Consider the following 22,015-nt stretch of genomic DNA (forward strand, 5'->3'; position numbering starts at 1 on the left):
CAGATGAGGAAGTTAGGCCCAGAGAGAAGCAGAGACTTGCGCAAGATCACACGGCCTGTTAGCATAAGCAAGAGCCCTAGAACACTGGTCCCTGACTCCTGACAGCATCCTTGGGTGGCAACTTGTCCAGTTGCCACCCAAGGATGCTGAACCTGAACGTTAGCAGGTGATGGAAAGGGGTGGACAGGGAAGAACCTGGCTCAAGGCAGAACTGAGAGGCAATCATGTGGCTCTTGTACCTGGTAATTATCATCTTGGCAACAGTCTCCTTAGTCACTATCACCACTGAGATAGTTGCCATGGCAACCACCATCCGGGGCCCCAACTTCCTGACACCAAGAGACTTCAGATAAACCCAGAAGCAAGTTTGTTCCATAGCACTGACCCAGATCAGAGCTCCGAGTAGGAAAGAGACTTGCTCAACATCACACGGCAAGTTGGTGATAAAACCAAGTTCCCCGAGGCCCCGCGTTTTCCATGGCTAACACTCCCACCCCTGCCCCCGTTTTTCTGCCTGCCTCACTTGGTGCTTCCTACATTCCTCTCACCATCAGTCAGGCTCTCCTTCCCACGGCATCTCACCCTTGGCTGCCTGTCAGCCAGCTCATCCTCCTGGGAACAGGCTGACATAAGTTTAGTGTAGGACTCATCACAGAGGTTTTCATCATTAGCTGGGGCTCCCTGAAGACTGAAGAGCCTTTAACACCATATGCCCCCACCAAAGGAAACGATCTCTAATGGTGGAATTTCAGGCACTATTAGTTTAGAACTGAGGAGTACTTTGGGGGCAGACAGGCCCCATGTGATGCCAAACAGAGCTGCCTCATTGTGGAAAGAGCTCTGGGATGGGAGGCCAGCGGCCTGGGTTTCTAGCCCTGCTCTGAGTCTCATCCCCTGTTTGGCTTTTATCAAATCCCTTCTCCTCTCTGGGACTCGGGGTCCCCACCAAAGAGATGGGGATTTGCTTACTGTTCTATAATTGCTTCCTTCACCCTTCAGAAGGCTGCTGGGGACCGGATGCAATCTGGAGTTTTAGTATTACCAGACATGGGATGGTGTGGTTTAAAGAACTGGCCATGGTGAGGAATATGAGACTATCTTGAGGGCAGTGGGGACCCATTTAAGGGTTTCAAACAAAGAGGTAAGATGCTGAGGTATCTTCAGGAGATGAATTAAGAAGCTGTTGAAATAGTCTGGGAGACATGATGTGGCCTGGACTGGCCAAAAGCCTCGGACATGGACAGCCTCAGATTTCTGTGTCTGAATCAACCTCAAAGGCTGAGTTTAAACTTCAGAGTAGGCTTGCTCTTTTTACATCAGCCAGGCAGTAGCCTTCCCAGAGCCAGTGCCCACCAGGCAGGTCTTGGGTTCCCCGTTTCACCTGGGCTGAGTTTGATAACTGGCCTACGCTGCCCTCTGCTGGCAGACGAGGGCACTAGAGCAAGGGGAGCCGCTGTCTCCCAAAGAAACACAATTCTCAATTGAACGAGAGAGAATAACTCGCCCCCAGAAATCTTCCCCATCTCTGTTAATAGAATCTCCGTCATCCCGTAGTTCAATTCAGAAACCCAGGACTCAGTTCCTCCTCTTCCCTCACACCCCATCAGGGAGTCCTGCTGATCCTATTTTCTAAATAAAATACTAAATCAGAAATTCTCTAACTGTATCTAATCACGTCCACTTCTCTCCATCTCCACCAGCCACAGCCTAGCCAAAGCCACCACCATCTCCTCTGTGGTCTGTTTACCCAGCAGGAAGAGTGCTCGTGGTATACTCTGTCTCCCAAATCCTTTCTCCTCAGTGGAGAGCTCCTCGTACCATTCAGAGTTGAACCAAATAGGGAAATCCCTGATAGACACACAGCCTCGCCCCGCCAGGGCTCTCTGTGGGTGTGGAAAACTATATGAAGATTCGGGAGAACAGAGATGCTCACACCAGAGCCGCATAAACGCACTTGCCTGCCCACCAGTGGGAATCTTCCCCTCTCTCCACATAGTGTCCCAGCTTCACCATCTCCCTGGCTCCTCTGCTTCCTCCATCCTCCCCTTCATTTCTGTCTCATTCTCCCCCTCCCACAAATTCCCCATTAATTCTAATGCCAAGGAAATTTGCCATCTCTGTTTTTGGGCACCTGCCAGCCCGGGCTCTTAGGGTCTCACATTCCCCTTAAGCAGATTGTCAAAGTTGTCTTCCCATACTATACCGATGTGCAGTTTCCACCCCCGCAAAAATACCAATGCCAAGACAGTAAGATTTTCACCTGAGTACCTTGCGGTGCTCACATTCTGGAACTAAGATTCCATCATTCCAACATCCTATGGCCTGGCCCGAGATTACAGGAATCCTCCCTGACCCTAGACTCAGACCATGGGATGGAAGCCTCACTCCCCGCCCCCAGATGACTTGTGACAGTAGAGCTGGACACCCTGACCACGCAGAGCCAAGGAGGCACATGAACCTGGGGGCCTCTGGGTCCCTGAGGCCAATCATAGAGTGTTAACTCAGCTCATGGTGCTGCTGTTGTAGCCCACAGCCTGACTGTGAAAGAGAATAAAGACACACCAGAGAAAAGCAGAGAAAGATCCTGACGGTGGAGACACCCTGGTTTTGCAGGGTAACTGATGCCCAGCTCTGTCGCTGCCTCTGCTGTCTAGGAGTTGGTTATTCACCTCTTCCCTGTAGTTCAAGAGCCTGAACATTTCCGCCTTTGCCTAAAGTTGTCCAGCTGGGCTTCTAGCCCTCGCAAATCACAGCACTGACCATCAGAGCAGCATTTGCCTTTCTATTGGCAAACCCAGGCTTCGTCCCCAACCCAACAAAGAGGAAAGGGAACTTTAAATGACAGCTTTTTCTTAAAGTCTTCGAAGATCTTGTATTTCCTTTTTGAATGTCAGGAGCAGAGGAATGACTTCATCACACTTGTTCCTTCACGGTAGACTAACATCACCCCTGTCTTGCTTTACTTATGTACATATTTTTTGTTTGTTTTAATTACCAGTTCCCACTCTCATTCCAACCCATCTATAGGCCACCATTCTAATGGACTCCATTTGTATCCTTTCATATGTAAACATCTCTGTTAGATTTGCAGTGTTGTTACGTGATAGATACTTTCATTTTCTATAAATCATATCATGTGTGTTATTAATGCTCAGTTCAACATTTTAAAGATCTATAGGTGTTGATGAGGGTAGGGGGATGACAAGGGATGCACTTGGGATCCCACCCAGATCCCCTTTACCAGACATAGTGGCCAGACCCCCAGCTGTTGTGAGTATTGGCTAAAAAACGCTCACAGCTGCCACCTTCTCTGGAGAATTGCTCCTGGTCAAACAGAAGCCAACTAGCCTGACCCCTAGACTGTGGCCAGTGATTGACAGATACAGGGGCACAAGAGGCCACAAGTCTCAGTCTGTGCCCCAGAGGTCCCCTTGGGGTTGTGCTGGAGCGAGTCTCTGGCTGAGACCCCATCCTCACTGGCCTTCTATCTCCTGCCTTCCCTCTATTTCTTCTTCCTAAGGACACTTCCCACCAAATAAGAATACTTATCTCAGGCTCCGCTAGAACCTGACCTATGATAGTGACCACACACTATCTTCCAAACTGGTCCACTATTTTTATAATTGAATTATAGTCCGTGTACAATGTTGTGTTAATTTCTGGCGTGCAGCATGGTGATTCAGTTATATATTCCTTTAAATACTATTTTTCATTATAGACTATTATAAGGTATTGAATATAGTTCCCTGTGCTATACAGTAGGACCCTGCTGTTTATTTATTTTATATATCCTAGTTAGAGTATCTGCAAATCACGATCTCCCAATTTTTCCCTCCACCCCACCTTTCCTGCCTGGTAACCATAAGTTTGTTTTCTATGTCTATGTGTCTGTTTCTGATTTGTAAATAAGTTTATTTGTGTCATTTTTTTTTTTTAGATTCCACACATGAGCAATATTATATGGTATTTTTCTTTCTCTTTCTGGCTTACTTCACCTAGTATGATTATCTCTAGGTCCACCCATGTTGCTGCAAATGGCATTATTTCATTCTTTTTTATGGCTGAATAGTATTCCACTGTATAAGTTCTTTATCCAGTCATCTGTCGATGTACATTTAGATTGCTCCCATATGTTGGCTGGTAAATAGCGCTGGTATGAACATTGGGGTGCATGTATCTTTTCGAATTAGAGCTTCCTCCAGGTCTATGCCTACACGTAGGATTGCTGAATCATAAGGTAAGTCTATTTTTAGGTTTTTAAGGTATCTCCAGACTGTTTTCCATAACAGCTGCACCAAACTACAACCACACCAACAGTGTAGGAGGATTCCCTTTTCTCCACATCCTCTCCAGCATTTATCACAAACTGGTACAGTCTTGAGAGAGCACGGGGTTCTATTAATAATCAGGCTGGGGCAAAGGGCAGAAACCATGACTGTCCGGCCCAAACCAGGATGTGCACTAGCTAAGGAAGCACGTGGCTTGCTGCTTCTTGTAGCTGCCTGCTATCCTCTGGTACACACCCAGCACGTTTTGTCTATTTGTTCCCCAGGGACACACACTTCCTGCTATGGCCAGGAAAAAAAAAAAGGCACTGAGGAAAATCTTTGGACATATTCCCCAGTAGGCTCATGTGGGAATTCCTCTCTGATTGTAGAACTGAAAACACAAGCCACGTGAGCCGTTGTGGCCACCAAGAAGATCTTCCTGAGTGAGGATTCCGGCCTGAATGTAAGGACAAATAGAGGCAGAGAATGTCCCTCCTTGTTTCTTTTATCTTAGTGAAACCTTGTGGCACTGACTGCTGGCTGCTAGAAACACTAGGAGTGCCCTGAGTTTCCCAGAGGACATAACACTTGACTTGAGCTTTGAGGGACGAGTAGGGGTTAACCAAGGTTGTGGAGTAAGATAAAGAAGGTTAGATGGAAGGAACAATATATTCATTCATTCCTATGCAAATATTTATTGTTAATACTTAAAGGCCCAACAGTCTCAGCAGCTAGTACAAACAGTGAATATTTACCCAGAGTTTTCCTGCTTTCCTGCGCATCTCTCACAATGATCAAGAACACCAGGTCTCCTGGGCTTCTGATGGGGGGACTATACCTCCTGCAAAGAAGGAGGGTCTCCTACACCAGCATTTCTCAGGCTAAAGGTGCATGTGGATCACCTGGCGATCCACTGGGTCTGGGTGGAGCCTGAGATTCTGCATTTCTTACAAGCTCCCAGCTGATCCTGCTAGTCTGGGGAATCACACGTTGGTCAGCAAGGTCCTGCAGAATCACAATTCCATTATCACACCCCAACGATCCACATTTACATTTCCTCTGCTCGTCTGAAAATTTTCTTTGTAGCCTTTTGTCAAATGTTGTGATTCAGGAACCAATCAAGGATGATAAATTACATTTGCTTTTCTCTTCATTCTCCTTTCATCTACAACATAGATTTTTCTTTTCTCTTTCATGGCATCGACACTTTTGAAGAGTTCAGGTTATTTGTCCTGTAGAATACGCCACAGTTTGAATTCTGCTGATGTTTCCTCATGAGTAGATGCAAGTTAAACATGTTTGTCAAGAAAGCTACACAGGTAATGTGCCCCTCTTCTTGCATCACATCTAGTCATTTTGTCCCATCCCACTTGGTGATGCTAAGTTTGGTGGCTTGGTTCAGGGAGTGTCCACCAGATCATTCCATTATAAAGGAAAGTTTTTCCTTTTACAATTAACAAGTAATCTGTGGGGCAAATTGTTTGAATATCCTGTTCCTCAAAAATCCTTTTTCCCATACGTAGTTTTAGCATCCACTGATGAGCCTTGCTTTATTATTTTTGGAATTATTTAAGCATGTAATAGTGTATGCAAGTGTGTGTAAATGTATGCAAATATATGAGAAAAAATGGAAAATCTGAAATTCATTCACAGTGACTGAATAGATGAAAAGGAATGTGGGGATAGGGCTGCATTTTTCTTTAGAACAAATATTTGGTAATTTAACTACCCCAGGGTCTAAAGAGGCTCCATTCTTGACCTCAGCTCAGATCTCCTCTGAGAAAGTAACACCATACAGGAGGATTCAGCAGATAAAGCCTTGGGGCACCCCCCCTCCAGACTATCTTATCCCTGTCTCCAGAGAATATCAAGACAGGTTGGGTCCAAGCCAGAAATCCAATCCTCCAGAAGCCTTGACAGGAGCTTTCTGAACTTGAGTCGACCCCTCAGTTCCCTGGGTCATATTCAGTCTCCCATGAGTGTAAAGGGAGATAGCCAGATCTGCCCCAGGGCCAAACTAAATCAAGTGCTCAGCCTAGCACAAAGCAGAAGTGTCTCTGATTTCCAATTGTATGCTCTCAGATGAGGAGGCTCAGAGCCATGCAGCCCAGCTGCTGGGCAAATCCTGTAGCCTGAATTATTGATGGATGAATTCATCAGGCACACTGCCTTCACCCATCCACTCAGGTCATGTCCAGCTTGTCGAAAAACAAGAGCCTTAAACTGTACACCATCTGCCCAGAACTACATTACTCTGGTCCAAATTCCTTAGCCTTCTGTATAGCTGGAATATTAGAAAGGGCAGAGACTTTGGAGTCCTACAGCCCTGAATTCAAGTCTCTCCTCTTTCTCTGCTGACTGTGTGACCTGGCTGGGTAGTTTACCTCTGTGAGGCTCAGTTTCCTCATCTGCAAAATGGGACTAATCTAATCTTACAAGAGTTATTGAGATCAAAGAAAACACCCATAAAGTTACTAGCAATGCCTGGCATGAACTAGGCAAACAAGTTTACTAACCAAACTTTTATAGTCTGACTCCTCACCTTTGTCTCTTCTCACAGTGAATCTTATACTCCAACCCCACCTCACCACCTGTCCAGCTTTGACCAGCCTATGTGGTTTTATATTATTTGTGTCACTTATCAACTTATTGCCTCTCTGTTCTAAATCCATCATTTTTGCCAGCTCTGTGATAATGGAGCTGGACTTTGTAAATATTTCTCCTTTGACAGCTGGTATATGTTAAGCCTTTTCAGTAGAGTGCACTGGAGGGACACTGGAGGAGAATGGATCTTCCCTTCTTGGTTCCAGGTTGGCTCACTTCCTGGGTTCCTGGAGAGCATGTTTTTTTCCCACTGCTTGGCCCCAAGTTCCTCCAGTGCTAGGTGCCGGCAGAGTGCAGCTTTCTCCAGTTTGTCTGTCACATACTTTCTCCAGCTCTTATCTAGGGCATTAGTAGCATAGCCAGGAGCCCCAGACAGCTCAGGCCTGCACCCAAGTCCAAATCACTCCTACCCACATCCTCATCTCACTCCTGGACACACTTACACATGGAGCACCACAGAGCTGACCATCTACAGAGCCAGCCACCTAATCTTTGTCCTCTGGAACTGGCTGCAACCACCCTGGAATGAGCCATATACAGAAGTGCACTGGGTTCCTAGAGAGGGAGGTCTCTCTAAGTTTTTTATCTCTATTAACATGCTATGCATATATAACCACACATTAACATCCTATAAACTCTTATTTATTTTATTCATTTTATTTATTGCCCCCTTAACACCTCCCCAATCACACTAAAAAACGCAAATTTAATGAGGATAGGGATGAACTTTTAACTATATTGTTCCCTTCTGCGTTCCTAGAGCCTAGGACAGTGCCTGGCATATAATGGGCTACCCAAATATTTAAGGAGTATGGGAACGGTTAAATATTTGGTGAATGTATGCATGAGTAAACAAATTCTTAGGATCTGTGGGGGTGAAGGAGTCTGAGATTAAGGGGGTTGACTAAGACTGGGGAATGGGATCCTCAGGATGGATGCCCACTGCCGTGGTCCAGCGTTTCTTTCTCTAACAAGTTGCTTAGCAACCGGCCGTCCTGCCCTCTGACACCGCTAGAGGGCGCGCGGGCGGGGAGACGTGAACGCGCACGCGTGCGCGGCGGGCCGGCGAGGAAAGCACGTCACTTCCTGTTTCTTTAGGGGAACGTGGCTTTCCCCACAGCGCCTGTCTTCCCTTCTGCGTCTCTGCTGCAGCGGCCGGAACAGGAGTCGGACCCCGAGCGCGGCCTCGCCATGGACTCGGCCCTCACTGACCCGCATAACGGCAGCGCCGAGGGAGCCGGCCCAACCAACGGCACGACGCGGCCGCCTTCCACGCCCGAGGGCATTGCGCTGGCCTACGGCAGCCTCCTGCTCATGGCGCTGCTGCCCATCTTCTTTGGCGCCCTGCGCTCGGTGCGCTGCGCCCGCGGCAAGGTAGGGTCAGCGGCAAAACCGGGCGCTGTCCACCTCCCACCCGGGACATGGCTGACACGGACCCTACCCCCACCCGCCCTAGACAGGACAGACACCTCCTCTCCCCGGATACTGCCCTTTCCCAGTATTGCTTATCACCGCTTCCCCACCCCGGGCCCCCATCCCGGAGCTGGCCTTAGGTGCTCAGGGTCTGGGCAGCGATTCGCGAACCAAGCACTGACACCTTCCTCAAACAGTGGTTTATACCCTGCATTGGGACCTTGACACATCCTTCCCTTTGTGCACCTCACTGGAAGCATTGTCGGCTGACCCTCACACTGTGATTCTGACACTGTTCTGAGCCTGCTGGACCCAGCCAGACCAGCCGCATCCTCTGCCCTGGCTGCTCATCCCATCTGAAACAGTCACTCCATCTGGCTTTGGGTCAGCCCCCATCTGTACCTGATGGGGCACTGGGCCTGACACCTCCTGAATGGTACAGATGATACAGTCTCCTGTCATTCCTCACCCTATCCCAGGGCAAATTCTCACATCCAGGCTCATCCCTAGATTCTGACACCAGTCCAGCTGAAATCTGTGACCCATAGTGTGCTGTCCTTGAACCCCCAGATCAGCCCCTTGCCCCACCTCAAAAAAACTAATACAAGAATATAGCCCCCAGCTCAGGCCCCAGTTTTTTTTATCACTTTCTGGAATAATTTCTAGTCAGCCAGCCCCTCAGAACCTGGCACCTTGGTTCCTTTCTTTTTACCCAGGCATAGACCTCTTAGTTTGCTGGTTTCCTCTCTCTGACCACCACCCAGCCTCAGACCTGTCCTAACCTGAGCCCAGATCTTATTCTTAATCCCTATCCCTGTCCCCACCCCAGACCCTGAGTCTTTCCCAAAGTAGCTCTTCTCCCTGTGCCCCTTCACACAATCTCTCCACCAAATGAAGCTTACCTGCTGAGTAGCTAAGCTGCTGTTGGCCTCTCTTGTGAGACTGGGCGAGACCCCATCCCTGGCCTCCAACATCTGTCCCACTGAATACCTAAGAGAACCCCAGGCCTTCCACTTCCTGACTTCCTCCCTCCCACCCTTCTTCCATATATTAAGCCCTCTCTAGCCCATTGCACCGGTGGCTTCTCACTTCCTGACAGCCTCTCCCATCGTCCTCCACCACCTCCCTGTCTGCAGCTCCCTGCTGCTCTTCCCCCACCCAAACCTGAAGTTGAACCTTAGCGGAAGTTGTCTTCCCCAAAGAGTACCCACAAAGCATCTGCTGCTTTTGAAACTGCTCAAGCCCACGTTCTCGAAACATTACCCAACTTGAGCAGTGGCGGAGGCCAGCCACCTTCTTTTCCCAGGATCAGAGAACTTGCTGCTGGTTCCTTCTATGGTCAGATGCAGAGGGGAGTGGTCAGGCAGGACTTAGGTAGCCTAACTGTTCTGCCTCTTCTAAGCAGAGTTCAGGTGGCTTTCAGCCTCCCTGCCATGCCTCTCAGGGAGATGCTCGGTGCATGGGTAGCTTCTGAAACAGACCAGGACAGAGGTTGTGAAGGGCAGCATGGCGTGAGCTGGGTGCTTGGTGTGAGGGCCTCCCCAGACTGTGAGTAATTCTCCTTGGCACCACCTGCGTGTGGATCACTAATCTCTTCAGAAAACATCTCTAGACAACAGAATTTACTGAACCCCCACTGTTGTCCAGAGTGGAGGGGTGCTGCAAAGCTGAGTGTGTCAGAGCCCCGTCACCAAGGAGTTTAGGTGTCTGGATGAGAGAGGAATCATTGGAGCTGTGCTTGTAGTACAAGCAGTGCTGCAGGGGTTAGGGAGAAAGACTGAGCACACTTGGGGCAGGGGAGGGCGACTTTGTGCTGGAGGGGGCTTGAGCCCTAAGACAGAGGTGGGATTTCAGCCAGAAGACGTTTCAGGCAGAGTAAACCAGGGGAGCAGCAGTATGAGGCGATTCAGGAGAGAGTGGAAGGTCTGAAGTGGTTGGGGCAGAGGGCAGGGATGAAGAGCGCTTTAGATCCACTGTAGCATCTGAATACCTCTCCCCAGCACCTCCTGCAGGACAGGAGGGTTGGAAGACTGTGCATGGAATTGCAGACGGCCTGACCCCTGGTAGCCTCCCACCACCAGTAACCAAGGTACTCTAAAGTTTACAAAGCCTTCACCCTCTGATTCTCTCAGCAGCTGAGTGAGGCAGACAGCCAGTTTTATTATCCCCATTACACAGAGAAAGAAACTGAGTCAAAGAAATGACTTCTCTGCCAATTAGGGGCAGAACCAGGGGTCCCTAGTCCTGGTCCGGCTCTCTCCTTGATGCAGGTGCCTCTGAAGACCCATACAAGTAGCATTTTGGCCTAGGGAGAGGACAGCTAGATGACTCCCTTTTTCTACCCTGAGTCATGTTTCCCTGATCATTTGGCAAGGAGAGAGAAAAGTTAGCTTGGGGACCCAGGAGTTTTGAATTCCCCCTAGTGTTCGACCCCACAGCTAGCTGAGAGGGGGCACAGAAAGACACAGTTCTCCCTGGGGCCCAGCTGTCCATGACAGGCAGGGCGAGTTGTGAAATCATGGGAGGAGAAGGTGGGGCATCCAGGAGTGTGTTGGTAAGAAGTAGCCGTGGGAGGAGCCGTCTGAGAGCCGGGCCCATCCCTGTCAGAGATCTGTGTTCCCATAAGGGAGCAAATCCCAGCAACAGCTACATTAGATTGCTTCACAGGCCCTTGGCCTGTAACTCAGAGGAGCCCCCCAGCCCACTGGACTGGGCTTCTGCTCTGTGCCAGCCCCTGGGCTAGGCACCGGGGTTGCTGGGACAAAGAAGGCCAAGCTCTCCCCTCACAGAGCTCAGTCACCATGGAGAAACAGCTGTGTGACTAGCCAGCTGAACCACATTCTGATATACCTGCTAGAGGAGGCTGCAGTGACCTTTGCCGGGGTGGGTGAGAGGTCAGCAGGCAGAACAGGGAGAGAGGGAGGAGTGGGACCTCAGGAGTGTCCCCAGGACAGGGGCTCGGGTGTGGTAACACGAAGATGCTCTGGGAGACTGCAGCCTTTCTGAGGTACAGACAGAATCCTGAAGGCAACACAGCAGTTAATCTTCGTAGTTACAACCCATTTGCACTGGTGAAAATTCGGGCAAAGCAGAAGTGTAAAGGAAAAGCGCCCCAGTGCCACTTCCTTGGAAGTAACCCAGTTAGCTGATTGGTGTGTAACCTTCCAGACCTTTCAAAGAAATAAGCATGTGCTTTCCCCTCATTTTTGCTGTACAGCTCTTTTGTTATATATACACTCTTTTCTGCACCTTGTTTTTTTCCCCACGTGTATGTCGGAGATGTAACGTCTCGGTGCCTGGAGAGCGATCGTGCTGTGCTTTCACAGCTGTGTGGTGGCCACCTGGGCCCCACAGCCCTGATGCTCAGAATGTAATCCCTGGACCGGCAGCACCCGCAGCACTGGGGGACTTGTTGGAAAGGCAAAGTCTGAATCTGAAGTTCGAGGTGGGCTGAGCGGTCTGTTCACAAGCCCTTCTGGCGATGCTGACTTGCGCTCACGTGCGGAGGCCCCTGATTTAGAGTCCTCCGCTGGTCAGTCAGGTTGTGTCAGTCTTCTGTTGTCACAAACCATGCTGAAGTTAATCTCCTTATAAACTTGTTACTAAATGCTTTTCTGTATATGTAGGATAAATTCCTTGAAATCGATTTGCTGGGTCAAAGGCTCCGTGCATGTTTGATTTACATGGGTTTTCCCAAATTATCCACCATAGACGTACCAGTTTCTGTTCCCAGCAGCAGTGACCTCAATTCTTGTTTAGTGACTGCCTGGTAGTCCATCCTCCAGCGGCTTCTGAGCTGGTGTGTGATACGATCAGGTCTGGGCTTCAGAAGGAGCTCCTGGCAGAGGAGGTGGCAGGCAGGAAGGAGGCCAGTAAGGTGGTAGCAGTGAAGACTGCAATGGAGGCAGAGGACTGGTGTGGGGACCTTGTTCAGGAAATGCATAGGTGAGTGAGTGCACGTGGTGGTGAGAGAAGACGCTGGGGTCTCCAGCTGGAGCAACTGTGATGGAATGGCCCACGAATTCCACATCCTTTCTAGGACATGGCCTGGAAGCAGAACTCCCAGAGTGCCAACTGAGCCAATGACTTGAAGCCAGCATCCGTCTTCCCTTGCTGCGTTTGCTTCCGCCCTGATAACAGCATCAGAATGTCACTGGAAGCTAAATTTACTCCTGCTCTTTGTGTCAGCTCCCGCCCTCCCCCTCCCTCCCCGCTGCCCTCACCCCATTATGTTTTGTGTTTCAGGAGCCATTGTATTTGCATCAGAGCATCTAGTTTAAAAATCCAAACTGAATCAGTGGAGAATCCTGACAACGTTTAGTATTTTTGTAAATACAAAGATTCTGTTGCCTTCAGGTTTCCATTCCTCAGAGAGGTCACAGGCCCCCTGAGCATCTTGTCACAAATTCCCAGCAGAAATTTCCAGATAGGAAAGGTAGAGGACATCTAGGGGTAATAGCCAAGAGTTTGGGCTTGGAACCATTGTGATCCTGGCTCTGCCACTTGCAAGCTGTGTGACTTTAAAGCAAGTTATATCACCTCTCTGAGCCTCAGTTTCCTCATCTGTAAAATGGAGTTATTAAAAGTACCTGCTTCCTGGGCTTGTGTGAGGATGAACTCATGTAAACTGTCTGGAACAGTGCTTGGCACCCAAAAAGCTCTCAGTGAACGTTATCCTTGTTACTGTCACTGTCGGTCAGATTTCAAGTCCCCCGTTCTGACTGAGCATGACACAATGGGATACTTATAACAGTCACCACAGAGGAGACCAGATTCCTCTGCCTGATGGAGCATCTGTCCAGCCTTGGTTTGCCATCCAGGCCTCTTCCCGCCCAGGATCCTGGGTTGAATTGAAGGGAATATGTGGAAACGAGCTGTAACACTGGTTTGGAGGTGAAGCCAGAGTCCCTGAATGCCTTCACACTGTGTGCTCTGCATCTGTAGGCCCCTCTGCCTGGTAAGCTCTTCCCTTCCTCGTTCACAAAGCGAACTCCTTGGCTCAGTCAGCATCCATATGGCTTCTCCTATGTACCAGGCCCTGTGCTTGGCCTTCAGGGCCTTCAGTAAGCGGCCTCTGCTCTAACCACCCCTGATAACTCCCCGACTTCCCTACAGAAGTAGTGTCCTGTCTGCTCTCTCACAGTTCCCTTGTACTTAATGATAATACAGTTAGTTTGTACCGCTTGAGTGAAGCGCAAGGCACAGCAGTAAGCATTTCCAATGCCAAAATCTTCGAATCCTGACAACCCATTTTACAGTTGAGGAAATTGAGGCTCTGGGAGAGAAAATAACTTCCCCAAGATCCCAGACAGGACGGGGAGGGCGGCTGGGCCTGCTGACCTCAGAACCTGCCGCCTACCACTGGGCACTCGTGCCATGTATCAAGGTGATCTGCACGTCCCTGATCTGTCATGTGTCACACTGTTGTGATAGTCCGTTTACATATCAAGCTCTTGGCGTACCTGCCTGTGAACTCCTCGAAGTTGAGAGGTGATTTATTTTTGTGCCCACCCTGCTGCTACACAGGAAATTAGTTGAGTTTGTGGAGGTGCACAGCGGGGGCAAGGAGTTTGCCAAGGCCCCACAGCACAGTGCTGCCAGAAGCAGAAACCAAAGACTGGGGAGGGAAGTAGGGAGGAGGATGACCCTGCCTCTCCGTGTCAGTATTGCTCACCCCCTGCAGCCGCAACCCCACCCCGCTCCCTGCAAAGCTGCCAGAGAGTGACTCACACAGCTGCCTGGTCCCTCCAGAGGGCAGGGTCTACCTTCCTGCCCTGGGCCCAGGCCACTCAGCCACACATGTTTGGGTTCAGTTAAGAGCCTCCCCAGTCACCTCCCCCTGATAATCACCGCTTCTCAGCTGGTCACAGTACTTTACAGTTTGCCAGGCTCTTTGACATCCCATACTTCATTTGGTTTAAGCCTCTTGGCCCTTTGAGAGATAGATAAAGCTAGAGATTGTCATCCTGACTGACAGATGAGTAAACTGAGGCTCAGAGAGCAAATGATTTGCCTCAGTCAACATGACAGCCATTAACAGAGCAGGGAGTCCCAAGGATGTGCTTTAGAGGCATCTTTACGCAGTGAGACTTGCTGGCTGCTGGCAGACTGTGAGGAGTTTGCCTAGTGCAGAGAGGTTGTGGAGAGCATCCTGGTCCTGAAAGCTTTTGACTTGGTGTTTTTTAATAAAATTTAAACCAAAATTATACTACTGTTGATGGATTTTCATTTGAAAGTCATTTGGCATGAATTCCATGGAGCTGATTTAATTTCCTGTGCTGCACTGTTACTCCATTTCCAATTTTTTTCCATTTTGATAATACTGAAATGATTTTGATTGCATTCAATTTTTTTTTCATAGAAATATTTATCCTCTGTCAGCTCTTTACCCAGACCACATTCTTGTCAGCTATAGCATCTGCCATTGTAAATTTAATTGTGGCTTTTACTCTGACTACATACAGTTTTCCCAGTCAGGTTTCTTGAGTTTTGAGTTTTATCAAGTTTTGCTTCTGGCAGCGCTGTCGTCCTCTGTGCAGTTTCAGCCATTGTTAGTTTTTTGTTGTCACTGGTTTATTTCTACTCATGATATCCACTATCCACTGGATAAAAGATTGACCACACTTACCTCTTAGTAATCCATAAGAAAACTGGAAATAGTCCTCATTAGACCTAGGACTACTGTACCGTCACTGGTTTCCAGGTTTTGTTTTGTTTTGTTTTTTCAGTTATTACGTACCCACTGCCTCTGCCATAGCCCTTCTCCCTGCATGTGCTGCACGTGCACTGGGTCCCCCCTGGGCTGTCCCTGTCCAGATCTCAACAGCAAAACAGTGCCAGGGCAGCAGCCCTGGCAGAAGGAACAGCACTAACAAAGCCTTGAGTCAGGAAACCATGGGAACCCCTGAGGCACCTCCATGAACCTGGCAGACGGGGAAGGAGATGAACCAGCTGCTGGGGCACGAAGTTCCCACCAGCATCCGGCCCTCAAAGGCCAGAACCACCCCCCCTCCACTTAGCAGGCACCTGTTTTCTCTCGCCTAGAACGCCTCGGACATGCCTGAGACCATCACCAGCCGGGACGCCGCCCGCTTCCCCATCATCGCCAGCTGCACACTCTTGGGGCTCTACCTCTTTTTCAAAGTAAGTCCTTTGTCACTGTGGTGTTGTTTGGTTTAAATAACTTTATTTTATTTTGTTTTATTTTTCCCATTGCAGGAGACATGCATGCTCATTTATAGAAAATAAAGAGCAGGAAAAAGACATTAATTCTCCCCTAGACCCACTGCCCGGAGCCCCCCGCCATGGTGTTGGGGACTCTCGTCACCCATCTTTATTTGCTTTCTCCATGGAGCTTTTTGTTTTGTTTTCGTGATTCTAGTTTGGTTTCATTTGTGCTCTTCATGTCGGGACGGGGTATAGCTTGTGTCTTGGACGTACTTCTACCATACTAATTGCTTTTTTTTTTTTTTAATTTATCGAGGTTTATTTTCCCAATAAAAGTTACACAGGCTCAGTGTTGAAAACCTGGAAAACACAGAAAAGTAAAAAGGGAAAAACAGCAGCCATCCAAAACCCCACTACCAGAGACAATCACAGAGTCCCTTTTGAGGTGTGTCCTTCCCTTGCGTCCCCCGTGCATGGTTCCTCCGTAGCTGTGACCACGTGCTGCTTTCAGTCCTGTAGCTGCTTTTTCCACTTCACATTAATAACATCATGAACATCTTCTCATGTGACTGCAGACTCTCGGACTTTGTTTTTTTAATGTAACACATACTGTTTTCTGATTATAAATGTAATATATGCAAAAAACTTGGAGGGAGAAATATTGAGAGAGGGAAGACTTCACCAAGGTAATCTCCATTCACATTTTGGCCTGTCTCCTTTCAGACTTTTCATAAGTGGATTCTGTACCTAATTATAATCATTTTTAAACTAATTTTTTTTAATAGTACATCACATCACAAGCACTTTTTTCCTGGTCATTGAAAATTCCTCAAGGATAACTTTTCATTTATATTTTAAAAGTACACATACATGGTAAAAAAAAAAAATTTTTTTTCACTCTAGGGGAAAGTGCAAATGAGCCATAATCCTCTCCTCAGTGTAGTTTCTTGGAGTCTTTCCACTGTGCATAGATCTACATTTATGTAAAAATTTTAAAACAGTATATATATATATATATATATATGTATATGTATATCTCAGACATATGGTTTTTAGCAGGGAGATATTTTTGTATCAGCACATTCAAATCTGTCTCATTCTTTTTTTTTCCCCCCTTAATGGAGGCACTGGAGATTGAACCCAGGACCCTGTGCACGCCAAGCGCACACTCTACCACTGAGCTAGACCCCCCACCGCCATTTCATTTATTTTCATAGCTGCTTGTGGTTCTGTTTCATGGATGTGCCCCTGAGGGGCATTCAGTGCTGGGATATCACAGCACTGCTGCCATGAACATCTTCATGTACTTACCTTTGCACAATCACGTCTCTTCAAGTATATCTGCAGTAGGATTGCCAGATCAAATAGCATCTCCATTTGTAATCGGAACAAATAGTGCCAAATTCCTCCAGAGAGACTATGCCAGTTTACACTCCCTCTGACAGTTACCAGTGGGCTGACTCCCCTCTACTCCCACCCACACTGAGTAACATCAGAATTCTTTATATTTACCAGTCTGTGAGTGAGTCAAACACATAATTTTAACGCCTCTTTCCTGTTGCATCACTCCCTCATTATTGGATCAGAACTGTTCTTAATGTTTTCAGAATGTCCCCACAAGTAGATAGACCACAGTTGGCTGACAGCATCCCTCTCACTGTAAACAGAAACGTCATCCTAATTTTTACTCTTATAAGTAAGAGTGCATCAAATAGCGTCTGGTATTCACTGGATTTTTTTTTTCTCTTTCTCCTGGACCTCGGATGAAGAGTTGAATTTATTAGAGGCTTTGGTTCATAGCACGCCACCTTGTTTTTTTCACCTTCTTCACCCTTGATGCCAGCCTCCATTTCCCACCTTCATTTCTCTCTCTGCCAGAGGCACCCACCCTGATGCGTTTGATTTGTGTCCCTGGATGTTTGTGTCTCCTCATAAAATATATGGTGTTAGTGTATCTGTGTGTATTTAGTGGAAGACTAGTTCCCATCAGTGGAGCTGTGTTCCTTTTCCTCGCCCTGTACTTTTGCGATCTCTCTGTGGCTCTGTGTACGTCTAGCCCACTGCCTCCAACTTGGTTTATGGCAACTATTTCTGAAGTCTCTGCCGTGCTAAGTGTGCGGAATACACACCCAGGCCCTTCTGACATTTTTAGTATTTAGGATTCTTTCCTTAGGCTAGATTCCCCAGAAAGGAATTTCTGGCAGCAGAGGGGTGTGAACATTTTTATTTAAGGCCCCAGATCTCAGCCTGTCCTCCTCTCCAGGCAGGTAAGCTCCAGCCAGCCACTGTGTGTCTGAGGACATGGCACACCTCTGCCCCATGTCACCAGAGTGTCCCATGTTGAGATATCTGGAAGGCAGCTGCCTGGATAACACAGCCAGCAGATTCCTTCCAACTGACGGCCAGTGGGGCAGTGTGCCTAATCGTGGCTCTCCCTCAGCCCCTTTTCTCCACTGCTGGTGGGGGAACCGGAGTTTGTAACATTGCTCAAAACCATAAAATGTACCTTTTCCCACCTCATTTAAACCTGGTTGCTTTGAGTCAGCTTATGAAAATGAAATCCAACAGCATAAGAAAAATAAAGGAAGAAACTGGGGTCAAGAAGAAGAAAATAAAATAGGAAAAAACAATGACACTTTGGGTGAAGACCATCCCCAGACCCCAGACCCCAGACCCCATACCCTCAGCTCTAAAGACTTATACTCTTGGCGGAAGTTCCTCGGACACAGGTGTGGCTCTGACTTTCCAGCAGCCAAAGCACAAAGAAAATGAGACTCAGTGCACAAGTCGTAGTCCACACAGTCAAGCTGACCAGACACTCAAAGGCGTGGGCAGAGAGAAAGTGTTCACCGGGGCCCACGTTTACAGAACGCTGCGAGGACACCACATTTTCACAGTAGAACGGAGTCCACGCGCCTGTGTCGATGGGAGCATTCCCATTGGAGCCACTGATTGGCTCATCCACGCAGTCAATCTACAAACGTGTCCTGAGTGCCCGTTGTGCACCAGGTCCTGTGCTGGGTGCTGGGGACACCGCAGTGAGAAAGACAGCTGGCCCACCCTGGCCCTCGTGGAGCTTCGTAAGTGGTGGAGACAGACCCCCGATCAAGCAATCGCATATACAAGGATGCAGTTACGGTCCTAGGAAGTGCTGTGAAAGCGGGGCCCATAGCGCCAGGAGAGTGCAGAAGAATCTGCTTTGCCCAAGCCCCCGTCTCAGACAGCAGCACCTCGTCCACGCTGCTCAGCCAGAAGCCCTGGGCACATCCTGCACCTCTGGTCCCAGCGCAGATCTGGACCGTGATCCCCTCTCATCACTTCCCTCTACCCCCAGCCCAAAGCACCAGCCTCCTGGCTGCAGCGCCCTCCGCACTGGGCTGTCTGCTTTGACTTTGGCCTGTGGGGTCTGCCTTCCACACAGCAACAAAGGGGTCCTCTCAGGTCATTGGATCAGTTCCCAGCCTTGCCCTCAGCCCTGAAGTCCCGGCCTTTCTTTCCCAGACAAATCTAAAGCCTTTTTGACACCACTGTAGGTCCATCTCCCTCCTGCCTTCTCAGCCTCATCTCCTAACACTCCTTCCTCCCTCAGCTCCAGCCCCACTGGACCTCACTATTCCCCACACATAGAAGCACATACCCACCTCAGGGCCTTTGCACTCACCCTTCCCTCTTCCTCACCGGCTCTTCCCCTATATGTCCTCACAGCAGCTCTTTTACTTCGTTAAAGGCTCTTTTCCTAAACAAAGTGAGTGTCCCCACATCAGGAGGCTCTCCCAGGCCACCTGTCTGACACAGAATCCCTCCCTGCTCCCTGCCTTTGCGTTGCTTCTCAGCGCCCATCTCCACCTGACAACGTGTTGCACAGTCATCTCTTTTGAGATTGTCCCTCACTGGCACATGATCTCCATGAGAGCAGGGATTTTTCTGCCTTTCCCTCAGTTCCAGTGCTGAGCATGATGGTCACATAGTAGACCGTCAGTGAACGTGAGCTGAACTAACGGGGTGAGGTGGCTGGAGGCCATGTCGAGAAAAGCTGCTGGGAAGCCTGGGGGAGGAGAGGGGAGGGTCCCCAGCAGCAGAGGGTGTGTGCATGGGCCACCCACAGTGGGAATGCGGCACCACGAGGCCCTGGGGAAAGGCCAGTGTGGCTGCAGCTCATAGGACAAAGAGGGGCGTGGCGTGGGCTGAGGAGTCTGCGGTGGTCACAGTCTGTGAGAGGCTGGGGGAGGAGGTGGGCAGACAAGCGTTTGAGCAGATTCGGAAACAGCCCTGCTTGAGAGTGACCAGTGTCCTTGTGCCCCACACAACATGTGTTCCCTCCCAGTAAAAAACCAGAAGACTATGCAGCAACCGTGGAGCGATGTAGCACTGCTGCCTTCACAAAGCCCATAGTTAACGTGACCACTGGCTTTGGGGGTGCCATGACAGAGAACATGCATTTCTCAGGTTCACCTAACAATAGCAGAACAGAGGAGTAGCTGTGGGGCCCTGCTGTCAGAACTTCCAGTGTCCCTGTGGGAGGGGTCGTCGGAAGAGCACGGAGAATGGAGCAGGGAGCAGATGACTTGTGACTGGCATGCTCAGGGCCGTGGTGACCACTGTAGGGACTCCCTAGAGTTTTGAGCAGAGAGAAGGAAGCTTGGAAGAGAGAATTCTGAGGTTCAGACTCCCCTGCCCCGTGATTCCCACTCAGGACCCTGGGTACACACACAATGTCGCCAGAGTCTCCAAATAGTCGAGCACCGAGCGCAAAACTGCAGACTCCTTTGGGAGGTGCCTCTGAGGGCTTGAGGTTCTGTCCCTTTTTCCTGTTGCCACAGAAACTAGAAGTCCCTAGTGTCTGGGACTCCTGACACCATTCCCCACCTCCAGAAGGGTGAGACCAGTCTCCAGAAGGGAAGCGGGGACTCTGGTTTCCTTGTAGCCACTGGCAACCCTGACATCCTGTTTCTCTTTGTATCTCTGCCTCAGATATTCTCCCAGGAGTACATCAACCTCTTGCTGTCCATGTATTTCTTCGTGCTGGGAATCCTGGCCCTGTCCCACACCATCAGGTCAGAAGGCATCTCCGCGACATTTGAAGCAGCTTTCTCAGGAGCCAGTGCAGGGTCTCGGATGAGAACATGACCTTTGGCGTCATTCAGAGCCAGGTTTGAATCCTGGCTGTAAAACCCGAGGGCATCTTTCCCGTGTGTCAGACCATGGGTGACCTAGGACGAGAACCTAACCTCTCTGGGCCGCAGTTTCTTTACAAGGAATGACGAGACTGTCCAATGGGTGTTTCCCACCAGGGTTGTGGGGAAAGTTACTTGTGAACAGTAGTGTCATGGCAGTTGTCACAGTACTCAGGTGAGTAATGCCAGTGCCACCTGCCAGGTGTTGTGGCTACCGCAGTGGGCACTGAGCTGGGCTTCTCAGACGCGATCTTATTTCATAAGAGGGAGGCAGGATAGTGAGAAGTGAGGAGTGCAGGCTCTAGAATTTGACGATCTGACTTGGAATCCAGACTCTGCCACTTAATAGCCCTGTGACTTTGGGCAAGTTACTTAATCTCTCTGGCCTCAATTTCCTCACCTGAATGTGGAGGAAAATGATCATACCTTCCTTATGGGTCATGTGGAAAGCTTTCAGGGCAGTATCTGGCACTCAGTATGTTCAGTAACTGTTAGCTGTGGTTATCATTATCGTCTGTGATCACCTTATACAGTTAGCTTTTGCTTTTAATCTGTGTTACGTTCAGAAACTGAAGCTCAGAGAGGTTAAGAAATCTGCTAGGATCACACAGCTGACAAGCAGCAGAGCCACGATTCAAACCTGGTCTGTGTGGCCCCAGAGCCCATCCTCTGTCCACTGCCACCCTGCTCAGATTGCCACCAGTTTGTGGCAGTTCAGAGGGGACAAAAGGGCTAGGCCAGTCATCCTCAGGGGGGCTGCTTACCAAATGGGAGTTGTGCCCCCAACCCATTCCCTAGCTGTGACAGCAGAAGTGTCCCAACCTGTTTCCATCTGGCACTTTGAGGAGGTACAGCCTCAGGCTGAGAACCAGGGATAGACCGTGAGGTGGCCAGCTGACCTGGAAAGGTTCCCAGAAGGCAGGCATGCAGCTTGAACTCAGCTTTGAAAGGTGGGAAACCTGGAAGAGGGCAAAGGAGGGAGAGGCCAGGCCAGGAGCTGGGAGGTCTGTGCGCATGGAAGGCACAGTCAGGATCCTTCCAGAGCAGTCAGGGAGAAAGAGCAGGATCTGCTCGTGGAAGGCGTTGGGTGTCAGGGTGAGTCTGGCCTCGTTCCTCTAGTCAGGAGCTGGGGAGTCAAGAGCGTGGGCTGAGAGGCTGTTGGCCCTGGAACACTAGGCCTGACCCTGCCGGCTCAGTAACTTGTGTAAGTTACTCGGGCTCTCTGAGCATCAATTTCTTTTCCTATAAAATGGAGACCCTGTGCGTCCCTCCTTGTGGGGCGTGGGAGGGACCAAGTGTAAAGTGCCCAGAGCACAGTGCCAGGCACACCCAGGCTGAGTAGCGGCCCAAGTTCATACGGCTGGGACTCAGCTCTGGTCTTTTGACTGA

At 49.3% G+C, this 22,015-nt stretch overlaps 1 protein-coding gene and 1 long non-coding RNA gene across 6 annotated transcripts in view; both read left to right on the forward strand.

The window, feature by feature from the left end:
- Nucleotides 1–335: 335 nt before the first annotated feature.
- LOC140687267 (uncharacterized) lies at nt 336–5,581 on the forward strand. The gene is made up of 3 exons (XR_012061458.1): nt 336–432; nt 4,658–4,731; nt 5,484–5,581. It is a non-coding gene; the product is annotated as an uncharacterized lncRNA (long non-coding RNA).
- A 2,357-nt stretch (nt 5,582–7,938) lies between these two features.
- Nucleotides 7,939–22,015, forward strand: part of HM13 (histocompatibility minor 13) — a 36,293-nt gene continuing 22,216 nt past the window's right edge. For 3 of the 5 annotated variants that reach the window (XM_072943982.1, XM_006202681.4, XM_072943983.1), the window contains exons 1-3: nt 7,940–8,246; nt 15,330–15,428; nt 20,424–20,506. In XM_072943982.1, the coding sequence (XP_072800083.1) occupies nt 8,064–8,246; nt 15,330–15,428; nt 20,424–20,506 (365 nt within the window). In that variant the 5' untranslated portion in view covers nt 7,940–8,063. Of the gene's footprint in view, nt 8,247–15,329; nt 15,429–20,423; nt 20,507–22,015 lie in introns of all 5 variants that reach the window. The other 2 variants (XM_072943981.1, XM_006202682.3) reach the window with 2 other exon arrangements.

Source organism: Vicugna pacos, chromosome 19 (genome assembly GCF_048564905.1).
Source record: "Vicugna pacos chromosome 19, VicPac4, whole genome shotgun sequence".
NCBI classification, from domain to species: Eukaryota; Metazoa; Chordata; class Mammalia; order Artiodactyla; family Camelidae; genus Vicugna; species Vicugna pacos.